The 18,276-nt window shown below is 44.6% G+C and overlaps 1 protein-coding gene across 11 annotated transcripts in view; it reads right to left on the bottom strand.

The window, feature by feature from the left end:
• Positions 1 to 18,276, bottom strand: part of LOC102573806 (histone deacetylase 8) — a 181,841-nt gene that overhangs the window by 14,692 nt on the left and 148,873 nt on the right. For 8 of the 11 annotated variants that reach the window (XM_059732660.1, XM_059732658.1, XM_059732659.1 and 5 more), the window contains one exon: positions 8,904 to 9,009. The exons of 2 other annotated variants lie outside the window; for them this stretch is intronic. In XM_059732660.1, coding sequence (XP_059588643.1) covers positions 8,904 to 9,009 — 106 coding nt within the window. Of the gene's footprint in view, positions 1 to 8,903; positions 9,010 to 18,276 lie in introns of those variants that run through there. One more of the 11 variants, XM_019481929.2, reaches the window with a different exon arrangement.

The raw sequence follows: 18,276 nt of genomic DNA, 5'->3' as shown, positions 1-18,276 counted from the left end.
ATCTTGGAGTCCTAGTGGACTCCAAGTTGAACATGAGCCGGCAGTGTGATGAAGCCATCAGAAAAGCCAATGGCACTTTATCGTGCATCAGCAGATGCATGACAAATAGGTCCAGGGAGGTGATACTTCCCCTCTATAGGGCGTTGGTCAGACCGCAGTTGGAGTACTGCGTGCAATTCTGGGCGCCACACTTCAAGAAGGATGCGGATAACCTGGAGAGGGTACAGTGAAGGGCAACTCGTATGGTCAAGGGCCTGCAGACCAAGCCCTACGAGGACAGACTAGAGAAACTGGACCTTTTCAGCCTCCGCAAGAGAAGGTTGAGAGGCGACCTTGTGGCTGCCTATAAGTTCATCACGGGGGCACAGAAGGGAATTGGTGAGGATTTATTCACCAAGGCGCCCCCGGGGGTTACAAGAAACAATGGCCACAAGCTAGCAGAGAGCAGATTTAGACTGGACATTAGGAAGAACTTCTTCACAGTTCGAGTGGCCAAGGTCTGGAACGGGCTCCCAAGGGAGGTGGTGCTCTCCCCTACCCTGGGGGTCTTCAAGAGGAGGTTAGACGAGTATCTAGCTGGGGTCATTTAGACCCAGCACTCTTTCCTGCTTATGCAGGGGGTCGGACTCGATGATCTATTGAGGTCCCTTCCGACCCTAACATCTATGAATCTATGAATCTATGAATCATGACGATACGCTCCCAGTTCCAATCATCGCAATCGACTCGCAGTACATTTACAAGATTCTTACTGGTACAGCCTTTCCCACCGAACATTTGGATGATTGGCAAGACATCTGGAAAACGTTAACTAAATTTGCACGGCTCCCATTGGTTAGGCACACTAAGTCACACCGTCCGGACACAGACCCAGTGCATGAGGTCATCGATAAACTCTTAGAAGACCCACTTCGGACTGATGTAGTGTTACCTATTACCACTAACTCTGGTACTGAAGTAAGTCCGTTCCTTACATGGCTTCATGAAAATTGGGGTCACCCGGGACCGCGAGCTTGCCATCAACGTTGGCGCCAAACCATTATGGAGCCGGCCTCGTATGGAGTTTGGCGCGATTGGGAAAAAGTAGCTCAGGCCTGTGAGATATGTGCTAAGGAGATGTGTCATCGAACCAAACATCAGCTCGGAGCTTTCGATTCCTCGCAGTTCCAGGCAGGAAAAGTCTGGCAGGTAGATCTGCTAGGACCCCTCCCAGGGTCTAAGCCGCCAAGTAAAGGATTAGTCGTCGTCGACTTGGGAACAAGACAGTTACAAGTCATTCCCTTATGAAAAAGCAATGCCACTGCTGTTGTTTCTGCTTTAACTGCTGTATTTGCCACCTGGCAACCTCCTCATGAGATTCAGTCTGATGGGGGACCCCCTTTTAATTCAAAAGCTCTAGACAAATTTGCTCATCTTCACAATGTAGCATGGCATTTCCATCTGCCGTACCACCCGCAGTCCAATGGAGTTGTAGAAAGACATATAGGCCTATACAAAGAACAACTTCATCTCAGAGGGGGAGGGACGTTCAAAAACTGGACTAAATTCAATCATGATGTTCTCATCTCACTGAACACTGCCAAAATGTTATGGGATGAAGCTAATGTCAAAAAACCTCTACCTTGGGAACCTAAATTCCAACCAGATGAGTTAGTGTGGATCTCAATACCACACCCCCGCCAATCTCATCCACAAGTTCACAAAGGAACAGTTCTACGATCGGGACAGTACCCTAATACCTATTCTGTCCTATTAGAGGAAAAGCCCGACCATCCCCCTATTATCGTTCATCACAACTGGATGACTCGTCGTTCCGACGTTCACCTAGTATCTTTATAGTAAATTCAATTACGATTCTCTTTTGTTTTGTTGTTGTTTTCTTTCTTTATAGGCCTGACCTCAACAAAGCAGTAATTTACAGCCGCTCGATTGTGAGATCCGTAGAGCACCCAACTGCAGTTCCTTCGAGTCAACGAAGTAACGGCTATGGAGGGGGCACCAAGGCAGCGAATGTCCGCTGGGCCAGAACTCGCTCTGGCGCTGCTCCTCTCTCATTTCTGCTGCAGTATATTAGTCAGACCTGTTGTTGATCCGTACATAACAGCAGTTTGGGGGAAGAATGTCACATTAAAATGTATGATTGACATGAATGAAACCATAATACAAGTTTCATGGGAAAAGATATATGATAAAAGTGTACAAACTATTATTGTGCATCATCCTGAATATGGGGTCTCTGTTCAAAGAAAATACCTTGGGAGGGTGTTGTCTAGAAGTTCTTCGCCCATTGATGCAACGATTAGTCTGCATAATGTGAGTTTCTATGATGAAGGAGAGTATATATGCAAAGTAACTACATTCCCATTAGGAAATACACAATCGTTAACAATTGTAACTGTACTTGTTGACCCCACTGTAAGTTTTACCAAAGGGCCAAATTCTCTAATAGATGATGGAAAGTGGGCAGTGGCAGCCATTTGTACAGCAGCTACTGGGAAACCCGCTGCAAATATAAGTTGGGAAGGAGACTTTGGTAAAATGGAATATAATTCAATTTCCTTTCCAAATAGAACGGTAACAGTTATAAGCCGATATAAGATCATTCCCACTAAATTTGCGAGGGGAAGGCGTATAACTTGTATTGTGAAACACCCAGCTTTAAACAAAGAAATGAGATACTCTCACGTACTGGACATCCAATATGCCCCTGAAGTTTCAATAACTGGTTATGACGGAAATTGGGCTTTCGGCGGGGAAATTGTTCAGCTTCAGTGCAATGTTAATTCTAATCCGCCACCTATAAAAATCACCTGGACCAGGCTAGATGAACAGTGGCCTGCGGGTTTAGTGTCCATGAGTGATGCACTACATTTTAACAGCCCATTAATCTACAGGTACACTGGAACCTATATTTGTAGGGTGACAAATTCCATTGGTCAAAGAAGCAATCAACAAACTATCCATATATTAGATCCTTCTATTATTACTACACAATCATCCATGGTTCCATGGTATCCTTTAACTAATAACATTACAAGTTTGGCATCAGCCTTAACCTTAACAGCAATGCAGGAAAGCAATTGGGGTACCATTATCGGTAATGTAACGGGTGGAGCTTTCTTTCTAATATTTGTAAGCATTTTAGTTGGAGTTATCTGTTATGGAAGAAGACGAACGTTCCGTGGCAACTATGTCATTGAGGACCACGCTCCATCGACTGACATAGAGGAAGAGTCTCAAGTAGATGTTTCCCAGTCAGCTGATGATTAATAATTATTTTCATAGGTTCAAGTTGTTATATTTTATAGTTTGTTAGAGACCGGTCTATAAAGTTATTTGTTAATATATATATATATATATATATATATATTTGTTACTTAAGCGTTGCAAAACCAACGAGTCCTTAGACGAACTTCACTTGAGGTACGGTCATGTGTCCAAAATTCCAGCTGTGCCATCAGCAAGGGGGCATGTCATAACCCAATGATTTTGAGCGCCTCAGCACGATGGAATTTTTCCCGCCACATGAGAGTCTCTGTGCACAGCAAAAGTTTTCTGTTGCAACAGAAAACTCCGGTGCAAGAGAGTTCCCGCCATTCGTATGCAAATTTGTGTCCCATCATTGGCCGATTCTAAATTATTCCTATGTGGCGGCTAGCGATTGGCTTGTTAGCCGTATAAAATTCTGTGCGACTTCCGCCCAAGACGGAGAACTTTGAGCACGCTGCAGAGTGACTTAAAAGAATTCCTGACTCGTGGCAGAGCAAATCGATAGCCTGATCAACTATAGATTTTTCTCCCTGTCGCCAAACGCTATCCCTCAACGTAACCCCTTTTCCCGCGGGCCTGGTTCGTGTACGGATTCGCTGGCCCGGGTTTTTGCCAGCTGGAGCAACTCGTGTAATTATTTAAGCGATCGGACCACCTGCGTTGCGGCTACTAGCGGCGTAAGTAAAGCCTTTTTGCAACCAATACATTTTGTCTGCCTCTCCATTCACCAGCCCGCCTAAAGACCGAGCAATTTGTAGATCACCTCAAGTCGGCTCCAGCCGTCTGAGACAGCCTGTACCACACGGCCAATTGTGTCTTTTTTATGAACTCCAGGGAACTAGAAACCTTCTTTTAACTGAAGAATTATTCGTAACTAATAGATGTGTAACACAAGCAATTTACAGCTTTCTCTAGTGTAATACCAATTAAAAAGCAGCTTTACTTTAGACTGTGCATGAGACGAGGCTTTGAATTCAGTTGGGAAAATACTCCTCTAGACAGGTAGCTCATATTAAAAATGTCTGTCTGGATCTTCCACAAAGGCCCAAAATGCTTTTGCAAACATTCTGAATGACTATCATATTTACTAAAAGCACTAGTTTCTCCTGTCTCCCCCATAACTGTATACAAGTGGCTGCAATACCAGTGGAAAGAGGAGCTATCACCAAGGAGGAGTACTCCTTCTCAGCCCGGGAGTGTAGGAGGTCTATTAGGAAGGCCAAGGTAGAGATGGAACTCAGGCTAGCGTCCAGGATTAAGGACAACAAAAAGTCCTTTTTCAAGTACACTGGGAGCAAGAAGAGGGCACCAGGCAATGTAGGGCCCCAGCAAGATGCAAACGGTAATCTTGTGGCTACGCCAGACAAGAAAGCTGATATTTTTAACAGTTTCTTTGCCTCTGTTTTCTTGAACAGGGACCAGGACATCCCACCTACCAGAGGTAGGGACAATCTCGGAGATAGCTCTGTCAGGCCTTCAGTCAGTGCAGATGTAGTTAGCGATTTTCTGGAAGGGCTAGACATTTTTAAATCTGCAGTTCCAGATGCCCTCCAGCCAAGGGTGTTGAGGGAGCTGGCAGGGGTCATCACGGAGCCCTTGGCCCGGCTGTATGAGCATTTGTGATCATCTGGCCAGGTGCCGGGGGATTGGAAACTGGCTAATTTGATTCCAATTTTCAAGAAAGGGAGGAAGGAGGGCCCAAGTAACTATAGGCCTGTAAGCCTCACCTCGGTGCTCGGGAAGCTCTTGGAGAGGATCATCGAGGAGCACATCTGTGGGGGGCCTGCAGGGGAGATCATGCTCAGGGGCAATCAGCATGGGTTCATCAGAGGCAGGTCCTGCCTGACCAACCTGATTGCCTTTTATGGCCAAGTAACGAAATCCTTGGATGATGGTGTCGCCATGGATGTAGTCTTTCTAGACTTTAAGAAGGCTTTTAACACTGTTTCTCACCCCATCCTCATCAATAAATTAAGTGACTGTGGCACTGATGCCTAAACAGTTGGATGGGTAAAAAATTGGCTGATGGGGCACACCCAGAGAGTAATGGTGGACGGGTTGTACTCAACCTGGCGAGACATGAACACTGGGGTACGCCAGGGCTTGATCCTTGGGCTCGCAATGTTTAACATCTTCATCAGCGACTTGGACGAGGGGGTGGAAAGAACACTGTCCAAGTGTCCTGATGACACTAAGATGTGGGGCGAGGTGGACACACTTGAAGGGAGAGAGAGGCTGCAAATAGATTTAGACAGACTACAAAAGTGGGCAGATGAGAATAGGATGGGGTTCAACGTAGTTAAATGCAGGGTGCTGCACCTTGGGAGAAGGAATCCACAGCATACATACAGGCTGGGGAGTTCCCTTCTTGAAGGCACAGAGGCAGAAAGGGATCTTGGAGTCATTAATGACTCCAAGATGAACTTGAGCTGCCAATGCCAGACCACAGCCAGCAAGGCCAGCCATGCCTTGTCATGCATCCAAAGGTGCATCTCAAGCCAGTCCAGAGAGGTGATACTCCCCCTCTATGCGACTTTGGTCAAGCCGCAGTTGGAGTACCGCGTCCAGTACCAGGCATCGCACTTCAAAAGGGATGTGGCCAGCCTGGAGAGGGTTCAGAGGAGGGCCAACCGCTTGGTGAGAGGGCAGCAGGACAGGCCCTGCGAGGAGAGACTGAGGGACCTGAACCTGTTCAGCCTCAGCAGGAGGAGGCTGAGGGGGGACCTGGTGGCTGCCTACAAACTCATCAGGTGAGATCAACAGCAAATAGGCAGAGCCCTTTCCTCCTCAGCACCACCTGGAGTGACAAGAAACAATGGTAATAAGCTGATGGAGAATAGGTTTAGGTTAGAGATCAGAATGCAATATTTTACAGTTAGGGTGGCCAAAATCTGGAACCAACTTCCCAGGAAAGTGGTCCTTGCCCCTACCTTGGGCAAACTCAAGAGAAGGTTGGATGATCACCAGTCTGGGGTCTTGTGAACCCAGCATTCACTCCTGCCTGTGGCAGGGGGTCAGGCTAGATGATCTATTCAGGTCCCCCCTGACCCTAGCTACTATGAAACTATGAGTACCTAGGTGGCAGCTATAAGCCACAAGTTTGCAAAGCTTCCCAGAACACCAACCCACTCTTAAAGAAAAATTCTAATTGCATCAAAGGAAGTACATTATTGAGTAGAAAATATGGCTTAAAATAATCTACTTCATATATCTGCATCATGTATAGCACTCAATTCCTCTGACCCACTCTGCATCTGAGCCTCATTTCTCTTCCCATTATGACCAATTTGGTGCCTTGTGCATTCTCCCAAGAGGACATAAGACTATTCTGTACTCTTCAGAAGTCTCTCTCTCATGAAATGCCAAGAGCACAAGTCAATATCAGACACAACCCTAAGGCTTTTGACAGGTCTGTAAAAGTCATTCATGTAGTTTAGCCCAGCTCATACTTCCTAAATGTATTTTAAGCAATCAAACCAATACCATGAGTTTACAACAGGCACTGATCAGAGGTCTATTTTCACCTCTATGCAAGATTGCTGAAACCAGAGCCATTTCAATCAGCTTTATATTTGCTATCCCTGCTGTTCGTGTACTTACTACTATTCATTTACAGCTCATGAAGTGAGCACAGACTTGCCAGTCTCATGTAGCTCCAAAGCTGATGTGCTTCCAACCTGACAGAGATGAGGTTTACCTTGTCACAGATAGTTACACTGATGTTAAAAGTCACAACACTTTTTTTTTTTTTTTAAAGGAAATGTTAATGTTTTCCCCCATTCTACCCTGGGAGAAGTCACTGAACTTGACTTTGTCTAACTGCAACAGAATCTAGGACTTGATGTAAAAACCCCAATTTACATTTAACTGGCACCAAAACTTTGCTCAGGTGTCTGGGGTGAAAGAAGTTTGTGTAAATGGACAAACACAGCAGCCTTTACATGACATCGGATGGAACAACCTGGCTACAATCCAGGGCAGGCTGGGAGGGGCCTGTGGCGGCGTCAGAAGTGGGGTGGGGTTGACCCATGTTCAAGTTAGGGCTAGGCAGCTGGGAGTTGGGCCTGCACTGCTGCCACTTTTCTCTGCCCACTGCTTCCTGGGTGCAGTGTTGAGGCAGCTTCAAGCTGGTGGAGAGTTGCCCTGGAGCTGGGTGGTTTGGAAGCTGTGTCCAAGTGCTTTGGATGCTGCTGTTCCCTGCCCAACTCCCAGGCATCCAGCTGTGCCATGGCTTCCCACCAGCTGGAAGCTGTGCCCACACTGCAGCTGAGGGAGGAAGGTGGTGGGAAAGAGGGGCAGCAGCACACATGCAGGTTCCAGCTGCCCAGCCCTGGTGCAGCTCCTTGCTCCTCAACTCCAGCAGATGTGAGCAAGGGTAAGTTCTTCCAGCTCTTAAGGTTGGATGCTACTGACTTTTGGATTAACACATCTCCTTTGAGCTCACAGGGTTATCAGATCCAATGCTAGCTGCTCCACCACTGGGAGGTGTTTAATTGCATGACCTGCTCCTTGAGAACATATACAAATGTTGTTGGAACCTGCTTATCCTATTCAAAGTCATCCTGCCTCAAGAGAGTGATTGCAAACCTGGCAAATTCAATCTCATTAGATCTCATAACAGGGCAGAAGTGACTCATTGCACTGGGCTTAGAACTAGGCTCTCTCTCCTTTGCATGAGTGGCTGAAATCTTGAGTAGTCCCATAGAGACCAATAATCACTATTCAGTTCAGGACTGAGTTGGGCCAGCAGTAGGACCCAGCTGTCTTCACTGCTTCTTTTTGCCACCCGACTGCACCTTGGCATGGACAGAACCCTACCTCTGGCAAAGCTCCCACTACCCAGTTGCAGCATGGGCCCCCTGCCACTGAATGCTGCTGAAGCCATGGCTCCATGGACCAATCTAAAAGCTCTACAAGCCTTAGGTTGCCAACCCCTGATCCAAGCAGCTGGATTCAACCTCCTCTTAACCACTGAGTTAAGATCAGCTGAAGAGCATTTTTTATGAATCCATGGACCTGGGCATCTCAGGAGAGAGAAATGGAGAGGGAGAGGGAGAGAGAGTGTGTGTGTGTGCGCACATGTGAATGAGTGGGGCATGCAGGGCATTTTCAATACAATGCTCTCAGCTCAGAAATTTACCTCCTCTGTTTTTCCCACCAAGCCCAAACCTATTAACCTTAGGCATGTGATGTGAAATCACTTCTCTTGGCTGCTGTCCAACATGCCTTTATTGGACATCTGAGCAGTAGTTAACTCATTCTGTGCTGGCTTTAGTGATTGCAGGCATACAGCCTTCCTAAACAATTTAAAGCAAGCCTTGGGCCCTGTGGTCTCTGCAGGCAGCAGTTATAGGGAAAGGGATAACATTTACGGCCTGTGTTTAGGAATTCCTCAGGCCAGAGATCACACTATGGTTGCCTGGCCTAGAAAGCCTCTTCCATTTCAGAGCTGATTTGTTAGCAACTGTGGTATGAATCCTGAGTGAAAAGATGGATGGCATTGTCTACTATGAATTGTTAACCAAACAAGAGTTCAACTCTTCGCTTCTTTCAAGCATCATTGTGGAAATTTCCACCAGTCAACAGCTGGTGTCTCCCAGGGCAGGGGGGTCTAGGAGATGGGGGGAGCTCACCTTTGATGGAGTTGAGAACTTCCTGGATTCTCTGTGGCTCATTGCGGTCTGGCCTGCAGCTTGGGGTGATCTCCAGAACATAATCAGGACCATACTCTGTGAAAAACTATAGGAAAAGGGAAAATCAACAAAGAGAAGTCACTGAGTGGGGCAGAAAGGATTGGGAAGGTTTGCAGAGAACTGGGCTGAAAACAATGCTGTAGGTGAGATGGGCAGGCTAGAACTTGGTAGCAGAGACTGAGACACCAATGTGTCCCCGATTTTCCATAGAAGAGCCTCTGTGCCTCATTATTTATGGGTTTTCCCCCTTCTGAAGAGAAACACAGGACTTCTGAGGTTTTTATTCCCAGTCTGCCACCAATTCACTTGCCTATTTGTAAATTAGATTAAAGACCTTTCTTCCTCTGCGGGCATTTATGTAGTGTAATTAATTGACACATTTTTCTATGGCAGCTCTACTTCTTTATGCTTTAAGATTGATCTAACAATTCAAACTCCCTATGCAGGCCAGTGGTAAATGGTTCAGACCTGCAGCTGTGGATACAATCATGTTTTTCATCTTCTGAAAAAAATCCACTTGTGGATACCTACACACCTGCCTTTATCAAAACCAAAAGCAATGCAACACTGACTGGATTCTCCTTGGTCTAAACTTAAAAGTACTCACTCTTCTCCCCTGCTCCCCACAGCACTACTCTGTTGTCCTTTCTGTCACTGGCACAACTGTGCAAAAGCGGGAAGGTGCTAAATCAGATATGAAGCACAGGAAGGAAGGAGCTATGCTAAAGGCTAATAAAGCACATCCCCTTACAAAATGCTACAACTGCATCTAAGTCTATACAAGAAAGCCTGCTATTACAGTGCATTAATATGCAGAATGCCATTCACTACTATATGCAACTCTATTTCATGATCACAGAACACTGAGCAAAGAACTATATCCACACCCACACCCTGACACCAGGTTTTAAATTCAGCTTAGTTAAGCGTAGCCAAAAGGCAGGAGTTCCCTGTGGTTTGGTGGCAGACTCCTTGCCTTCTACACAGGAGACCTGAATTCAATTCCTGGATGCTTATACAACTACAGCCATGGAGGCACCAAATGTCTGAACTCAGTCTAGCCTTTGGATTCTGTCTCAGTGACCTAAAGTGAGGGTGAAAGGTCTGTGCAGCCTCCACTCCTGCCTAGGCATATATGTTGATGGTCTAGGTGACCTCTCACACATACCCCATGATCTGGAAGGGATTGACAGTTGCCAAAGTCCCCCAAAAATAAGACTTTGAAAATTGGCCTGAAAGACTGGCCAATTTACCTCATGTAATGATTACCCCGGGATAGGGAGGTAATGAGACAAAAAGCAACCAGGCCTACTCAGTGAAATCAATGGAAGTACAAGCAAGTGGAATCCCAGATGCAACTAAATGATGCAGAGGTGTTTTATTTGTATGACATGACAACAGGAAAAGTGCCAAACTGCCAGCTCCAAAGACTGATGCTCCCCCCCATTTATTCACAAATAAGCATAACACAGGTAGTGGTTGTAGAAGCTTCTCCACACTGATCCAATGGTGTGCCTCAAACTCTGTTGACATGACTCCTTTATAAGGCTTGGTAGGTTCTTAACCTTTTGGGCAGCACTGCCAAGAAATGCTAACTGAGACAAATCTCTGCGATGCAGACACCTGACCTCCACAGGGCAGTGACTTCCATTTATTATCAACTTGGATAAGATTTGAACATATGATAGAGGTGAAAGACTTTTTGTTATCAAACTCCTATAAACATCTACATACACAGTCCTGTGGTGGAGGAACATACAATGATGGTTAGCTCTGTCCCAAGAGGATTGCTGAATGTTACAGTAGGCCAAAATTGCTCTTTTACTCAACAATGTTTACTCAGTCTCCAATTAAAGGATGAATATTGCATTTCAGTGGAAGCTGCAGAATAGCTTTCATCATCTGCTGCCCTTATTTCAGCCCAGTGAACAATGCAAAAAAGAGCCACAGTCATGTTCACAGAAATGGAATGTCAGATTGAAGTACTGATCTTCTCAGTCATGTATAGCTCAATTTGAGCATACTGCCTGCATGAACTGCACACACAGAGCCTCCTTCCCCCTGGACTGTTCAGAGTTGAAGGACATATGGAATGGAAAGATTATTTTTCCTAGAGGGAAAATTTTCAAACCTGCTGCAGTCCCTTAGTTTCCAGGAACTCAGTGCCAGGCTTTTTAAAGGTCTTTTCAAAACTCTGTCCCGAAATACCTAACTCACTTCTGAAAAATTTAAGTTAGCTCTTATATATAGCTTGAGATCTGCTTTACCTTCTCGATTTCAAGATAAGCAGGTCATTTCTATTGCACACATTCCTTGAACTTGTATGACATCTCTATTAGTTACATTATACTTGGAATGCACAGAGCTTATAAGCTTTTAAGCAAACCTAATTTTCACACACTTGCACATTAAGGAACCACCTTTGGAGCTGAATGTTTTCCTTGCTTTAAGGCTAGAGATGAATTTTGGAAACACCTGTAGAAATCTCCTGTGTTACAGGGAGACGCAGAACACTTTTTCATGTAACATATTCAAACTTCACTTAGTATTGCCAAAGCAAAAAAAGTAAAAACTTCCCTGAGACAGAGACCATGCTGACGGTTAGTGCCTTTGACTGGTCTGAATTGCTTACTGGGCAGCGCATACACCTAAACATCTAGAAAATTACTTCAAGGACTTTATAAACCAAGCTGCCAAAGCCTGTAAGCTCCACAAGCCCAGGTTCTCTGAATTTCACTTCTTTAAAAGGAACATAGGGAATTATATGACAAAAGCTGACCACAGTGTTAGGGTGTACAGTTAAATCACAGAGTTATGAAATTGCAAAGATCACAGGATCAATGACTTTGTTGCTCTATTTTCTCTCTCTCTCTTTGATGCACAATATAACAGTGTGCTAAGGTTTATGACTTAGGCATCCCATGCCCAAAATAAGGGATAAAAACAATGAGGTCAAATTAATATTTTCAAATAAGCCCTAACTTTTACATTTTCTGACTTCGGGATTTTGCTGGTATAAAACTAAACAAAGCATGAATATGGTTTTGTTAATTTCTGAAGCATGGGTTAAATTAAAAAGATCTAGAGCTATTTGGCTTGTGCATTGATACTGTTTATTGCAAAAGAGAAGTTTTTTTGTATGCAATAACTAATATCCTAATCCAGCAAGTGGTTTTATGGAGCATATTTGGGGCAGCCATGCATAGCAGCCTGCACCCCTCTCCCCTTTTTCAAATGTAAAACCCTATTTCAATAGCATGCATTTGTGAACCTTAAAGTAACTTATTTAAGAAAGTACAGAAAAGCTGCATCTAAATAAACCCTGTCAACTACTCCTCCTCAAATCAAAACAGTAATAAACAGCACTTGGGAATTTCCTCACTTCTGATGAGCTATTGTGACTCGAGAGTGGAACGAGTCTTCAAAACTAACTGCTATCTTTAATACTCTTTTAGGTCAGGAATGTTAAGGCTTAATACTTGTAAGAACCATGTGAAAGCCCCCAATCACAACAACCATCTTGGATTAATTTGCTCTTATTCAGTCCCTCAGAAGCTGGATGATAACCAAGTAAGTGGTGGATTCTGATGCTTCAAAACCAATCACTTGTTTTTTCCATTTGCAAAAACAAGGGCAGTATTAAAAGCAGGCAACTTTTGTGTTCCAACGATGACAAAAACAGATGCCTGGAGTTTCGGTTTCCTATTCATTTATCCATGGCAAGAAAAAAAAAACTGTGGACAAACTAGTGTTCCACTAAAAGCTGAGCCTGCAAATAAAAACTAGAACTCCCAGATTATACCAGCAGATTACCTTTGATGATACCAACCCCAATTTTTAAAACCTGTGTGCACAAAACCTGCAAAAAGAAAAAACTGGGAGCAGAAATTGCCCAGCACACAATTTTATTTTAGCTGGGGAAAAGTGTTTTATGCCTAAATGCAAATGAGAGCGCTGTTGACCCAAACCTCCTCCACTAAGTCACACTTAAGATTCAACCATATAGCCATGTCATGTTCAATTTTACTGTTTCCTTGCCGATCATTTTAATGGATAAAATGAGGAAGGGAAGGAAGCGACATCAGGGAAGACAGGAGCTTGGAGTTGCTGCAGGGAAGGAAATGCAGGAGAAAAAACAGGACACTCAAAGATCACAAAAGAGGGAGAGAAACAAAAGAAGAAAAAATGAGAGAAAAAAAGAGGAGGAATAATGGGTGCAGAACTGGCAGTGCTCCTAGGAAGGGGATTTTCTCAATGGATGTTCACAAGATGTGACAGGAAGGTAAGGAATGAAAACAAAACAGCTCCATTTTAATCACTATATAAAAGCCCAAATCCAATCTCTGATATCAGGGCAAACCTCTAGCTGACATAAGTGTCTATCTTCAAGAAAGGGAGGAAAGTGGATCTGGCAAACTACAGGTCCATAAGCCTGACCTCTATCCCAAGGAAGATCCTAGAAAAGATTATCAAAGGGACCATTCTCAACAGACTGGTCGATGGCAGAATCCTGAGGGATAGCCAGCACAGGTTTGTCGTGGGTAGGTCTTGCTTGACAAATCTTATTTCCTTTTACGAACAGGTGACCCATCACCTGGACAAGGCAGAAGAGATTGATACTGTATATCTTGACTTTAAAAAAGCCTTTAGTCTGGTATCTCATGATCACCTCCTAGCAAAACTGGCCAACTGTGGCCTTGGCTTCACCAAGGTCCACTGGCTGGGGAATTGGCTCCGTGGTTGAACCCAAAGGGTGGTGGTTGATGGAAGTCAATCGTTGTGGTGCCCTGTGACCAGTGGGGTCCCTCAAGGCTCTGTCCTTGGGCCAGCACTATTCAACATCTTCGTTAATGATGTAGACATTGGCGTCAGAAGCAGACTGGACAAGTTTGCCGACAACACCAAACTTTGGGGTAAAACATCCACACCTGAGGAAGGAGGGTGATCCAGGCTGACCTTGAGAGGCGCAGGAAACGGGCGGACGAGAACCTGATGGTGTTTAACACCGAAAAATTCAAGGTTCTCCATCTTGGGAAGAAAAACCTGCAGCATCCTTATAGGCTCAGTAGTGCTACGCTGTACAGCACTACGGATAAAAGGGACCTGGGGGTCACGATTGACCACAAGATGAACACGAGCCTTCAACGTGATGCTGCGGTTAGTAAAGCAAGGAAAACGCTGGCTTGCATCCATAGATGCTTCTCAAGCAAATCCCAAGACGTCTCATTCTCCCGTTGTACTCGGCCTTGGTGAGGCCACAGCTGGAGTACTGCATCCCATTTTGGGCTCCACAATTCAAAAAGGATGTGGAGAAGCTTGAGAGAGTGCAGAGGAGAGCCATACGCATGATCAGAGGTCAGGAAAACAGACCTTATGATGAGAGGCTGAGAGCTATGGGACTCTTCAGCCTGGAAAAGCGCAGGCTCAGGGGTGATCTGGTGGTTGCCTATAAGCTTATCAGGGGTGCTCACCAGGATCTGGGGGGACGTCTGTTCACCAGAGCGCCCCAAGGGATGACAAGATCAAACGGCCACAAACTCTTCCGTGACCGTTTCAGGCTGGACATAAGGAAGAACTTCTTCACTGTCCGAGTCTGGAATAGACTGCTGCCAGAGGTGGTTCAAGCACCTACTTTGAACACCTTCAAGAGACATTTGGATGTTTATCTTATTGGGATCCTATGACCCCTGCTGACTTCCTGCCTCTGGGGCACGGGGCTGGATCGAAGATCCTCCGAGGTCCCTTCCAGCCCTAATGTCTAGGAGTCTATAAAAGGGAGGGCCTGCAGAGCGATTCCCCTCCCATGGAAGGGAGCAGACATTTATGCCCTGGCCCACTGTACCACCAATTGCAATCATTCAAAAAATCACAAGTTGGGACCCCCAAAATCATGCTATTTGTTTAAAGAGCATTTCATTTGGGGGTGATTTTTCTTTGCCACCTCTTTTTGAGCCCATAGACTTAAGCTCTTCTCCCCACCCAAACTTCCTTTGTACATCAAGGCTGAATTTCTCTCATAATGATCCCAGGAGCTGAGGCTTCAACAGGAAAAAAACAACTCAGTTGTTGCAAGACTTGCAACAGTACTGATTACAATTAAAATTGAATTTGGCCCTTTCCACTGAATGAATCTGATACTTTAAACTTAAGAGGACAAAACAACTGGTTTGTTCCACTTTCAACTGCTTAAAAGCAACACGCTTCTGCAATGCTCAGTCCTGGGCCATGAACTCCTAACTGCTTCCTCTAGAAAAGGCAGCAAAGCCTGTATTTGTATAACAGGAAAGTAGGAATTCCATGCTGAACTCAAATGCCTGCCCAACCTGACAGCTTGATTTCCAGATCTCAGTTAATCAAAATAGGAATTTCTATTTAAAGCAAAGAAAATAAGAAATCAGGAAGTGCCAGCCCTTGTTTCTCTCTGGAGGTGTTGACAAGCTATTAAATCATTAGCAGTTCCTTGCCAGGAGCAGCAGAATAAATCTGGGAAACCGACAAATGGACAGCAGCTTTGTGAACACATGCACACACACACAGCCACAGAGAAAGGACATGCTGTTTCCCTTTAGTTTCTCTCATAGCTGTGTAAATATTTCATCTGACATTTCCATTAGACTCCAAGGCAGTTTCCCACCATCCTGAAGTAAGTTTCTTTTTTTTTCTTTTCTAAATCTGTTTCCACCAGTTCTCAATAAATATATGAACCTGTCCCTACATCACAATGCAGGTGGCATGGATTATCCCATGAAAAGATCACCAAGTGCACAAAACAGAAGGGATTTATAGGCATGGAAAAGGTCAATTTACCTATTCTGAGAACTTCTCTTTTGAACATGCTACAGGATTCATGTAACAAGATGACACTTCTCTTATCCTTCTGCCTATAGTATTATATCATGAGACTCAAAAGTATATTGTTACCTAGCTGCTCAAAGCAGCAGTTTTAAGTTAAATTCTCACCTCATTTAAATGTATTTCTGAGCCTGAGTCTTTTGCAAGGGAATTAAGTCTTCAGGGCACAAAGGAGAAAACTTTGTTGGATTCAAGGAGCAGCAGAAGAGAAACCATCTTGAATGGTATTATTTGTAGGAGACCTCAAATGAGGCCTTGCTTGTGCTAGCTGCTACTCAATCAGACACAGCCCTCATCTGAAAACCAACTCTATAATCGATAAGATGGCCAAAATGTGAAAGCAGAAACTGAATCACTGAGCAAGAAAGTGACAGGTCAGTGGCAAAGCAGGAACAAGAACCAGATTCTTATTCCAGCCCTCCGTCTACTGTGAAATGATATGCAAGAGAAATTTAGATGAACAAGTTAGAGCTTCATGGAAAAGCAAGGGGGAGCCATGGTTTGAAGGAATAACCCCCACCCCACACACACACGGGTAGATGATCTCCCATCCCTGCAATCTTCACTTGGGACTTCAGAAACCTCAAAGGCCTTGGAAGAACAGTTTTCTTACTGTGACTCCCAGGACAAATTTTACCCTGCACAAACCAATGTAACAGAACCTTGAAAAGAGCTAGCAAAACCACTAAAGTAGAGTCTCCATTCCCAGGAGAATTTGCTAAAATAATCCCCTACTTTTTATATGCAATTTAGGAAGAATTTCGATTAAAGACAGGTTTGGTTCCCCAACAGGAAGCAGAGGGGCGTAGGGGTGACTCGGTTGCTTCCCTCAGGGTTGCCAGCTCAGTGGGACTTCAGCATATAAAGCTATCCACGCACAAGTCATTATGCAGAGAAGCCCTGCTAAACTGGCTGCCCACACACTTTTCCAGTGATTAGGGAAGTGTTTGAAGGGAAACCTCTTCTCTACTCAAGCAGAAGAGAATGAGAGCCTGAACCTTACTCAGCTGCCACCATGTGCAGAGCAGGGTGTTGCCCCAATCTCAGAGACTGGCATCAGCTGTAGTTTGACTTTCAGGCCTCTTTGTACTGGTTGTGGCTCTGTAAATACCATGAGTGGATACTGAACCTGTACCCCCTTTGAATCTGTAGCTCCTTTGACTGTACTATACAAAGGGTTTTCCAGCTTGCAGTATGTCTGCAGTGTACTTTTCCATAAAAGGTGTCAGTTAAAATAAATCTGTTATGGGTGTTTTTACATGTGTTCGGGGGCAGGAGGGGGAGGAAGCACAGCTCCACACCTTAAAATGGTGGCAGGGACACTTTAACAAAAGCTTGTTGAACAAGCTTTCGTTACAACACCCCCACCACCATTCTGAAGTGCAGGGACACTGATACATGAGACACAGAGGCTGGCTGAAGCATGCCAATTAGCATGCTCCAATCGAGTCTGCTCCAACATATTACAGTGTGTTGGAGCAGCCTCCCTGCACTTGTATAGGCACCCTATGGTTCTACCTGGCTTGACACAAACCAGAGTATTTTAGGAACTCCAACTCAGCATGGTCTAATCTCCAGGAATGCATATCCTGTACTAAAACCCTGGACATCCATTTCAAGTTCAGGCTATATCACACACATGAGCATTGGGCAGACCTGGGGTTGAGGCACTTGAGAGAGTCATAATGGATTTTTTTCATTCATATGTTCTAAACCTAGAGCTTGTCCAGAAAAGTTTAAACACATAGCATGCAACTATTCTCTGCTTCAATGGTGAAGTGCAGCCCAAATTGCTTCTGCTTGAGATGATGAGCCACCAGGACACTCCAGTCCAGACAGAGAAACTCCTGCAGTAAGGAATATGAGGACAGTTCTCAGATACTCCATCTATAGAAAATAGCTGTTAGGTTCAGTCTGCCTGGCATTGCTGTACTCCAAACAACAATCCATTGAATCCACAGTCAGTAATTAAAGAACTGATTTACCAGCTAAAAGTGTAAAAAGGAACAGATCAAAATCAACTTAGATCATAGAAGACTAAAGTTTGGTTCAAGCAAGCACTCAAACAGATTCTCTGATGAATTCTCCATACTGGCCTAGAAGTCCCCTGCGACTCCCAGCACTTTGTATGGCTCACTAGACTGGGAATGCAGTGAGAATAGATGGTAGATTTCCTACCCTGTCATACCTAGCTGGAACCAGGAAAAGCAAAAGGTAGACACACCAAAATGAAAGAAGGAAAAAATATTTCAACTGAGTATTCTCAAGTATTTGGTGGGAATGTGCCCACTTGATGATAGACATCTGTGCTTGTCCCTAATTCTCACCCCAGCCATCTCTCCACTTGGAATGAGGAAATTAACAAAGCTAGAACACTTTTGATTCTGCTCTAAAGGATGGGAACACTGCAAATAGTTAAGAATACACACTGGTTAAAACAGGCCATCCACTATATTGCCTG

This window comes from Alligator mississippiensis, chromosome 8, assembly GCF_030867095.1.
Source record: "Alligator mississippiensis isolate rAllMis1 chromosome 8, rAllMis1, whole genome shotgun sequence".
Classification (NCBI taxonomy): domain Eukaryota; kingdom Metazoa; phylum Chordata; order Crocodylia; family Alligatoridae; genus Alligator; species Alligator mississippiensis.
Note: the sequence above shows the minus strand (reverse complement) of the source record. Positions and strands in the feature narration are given on the sequence as shown.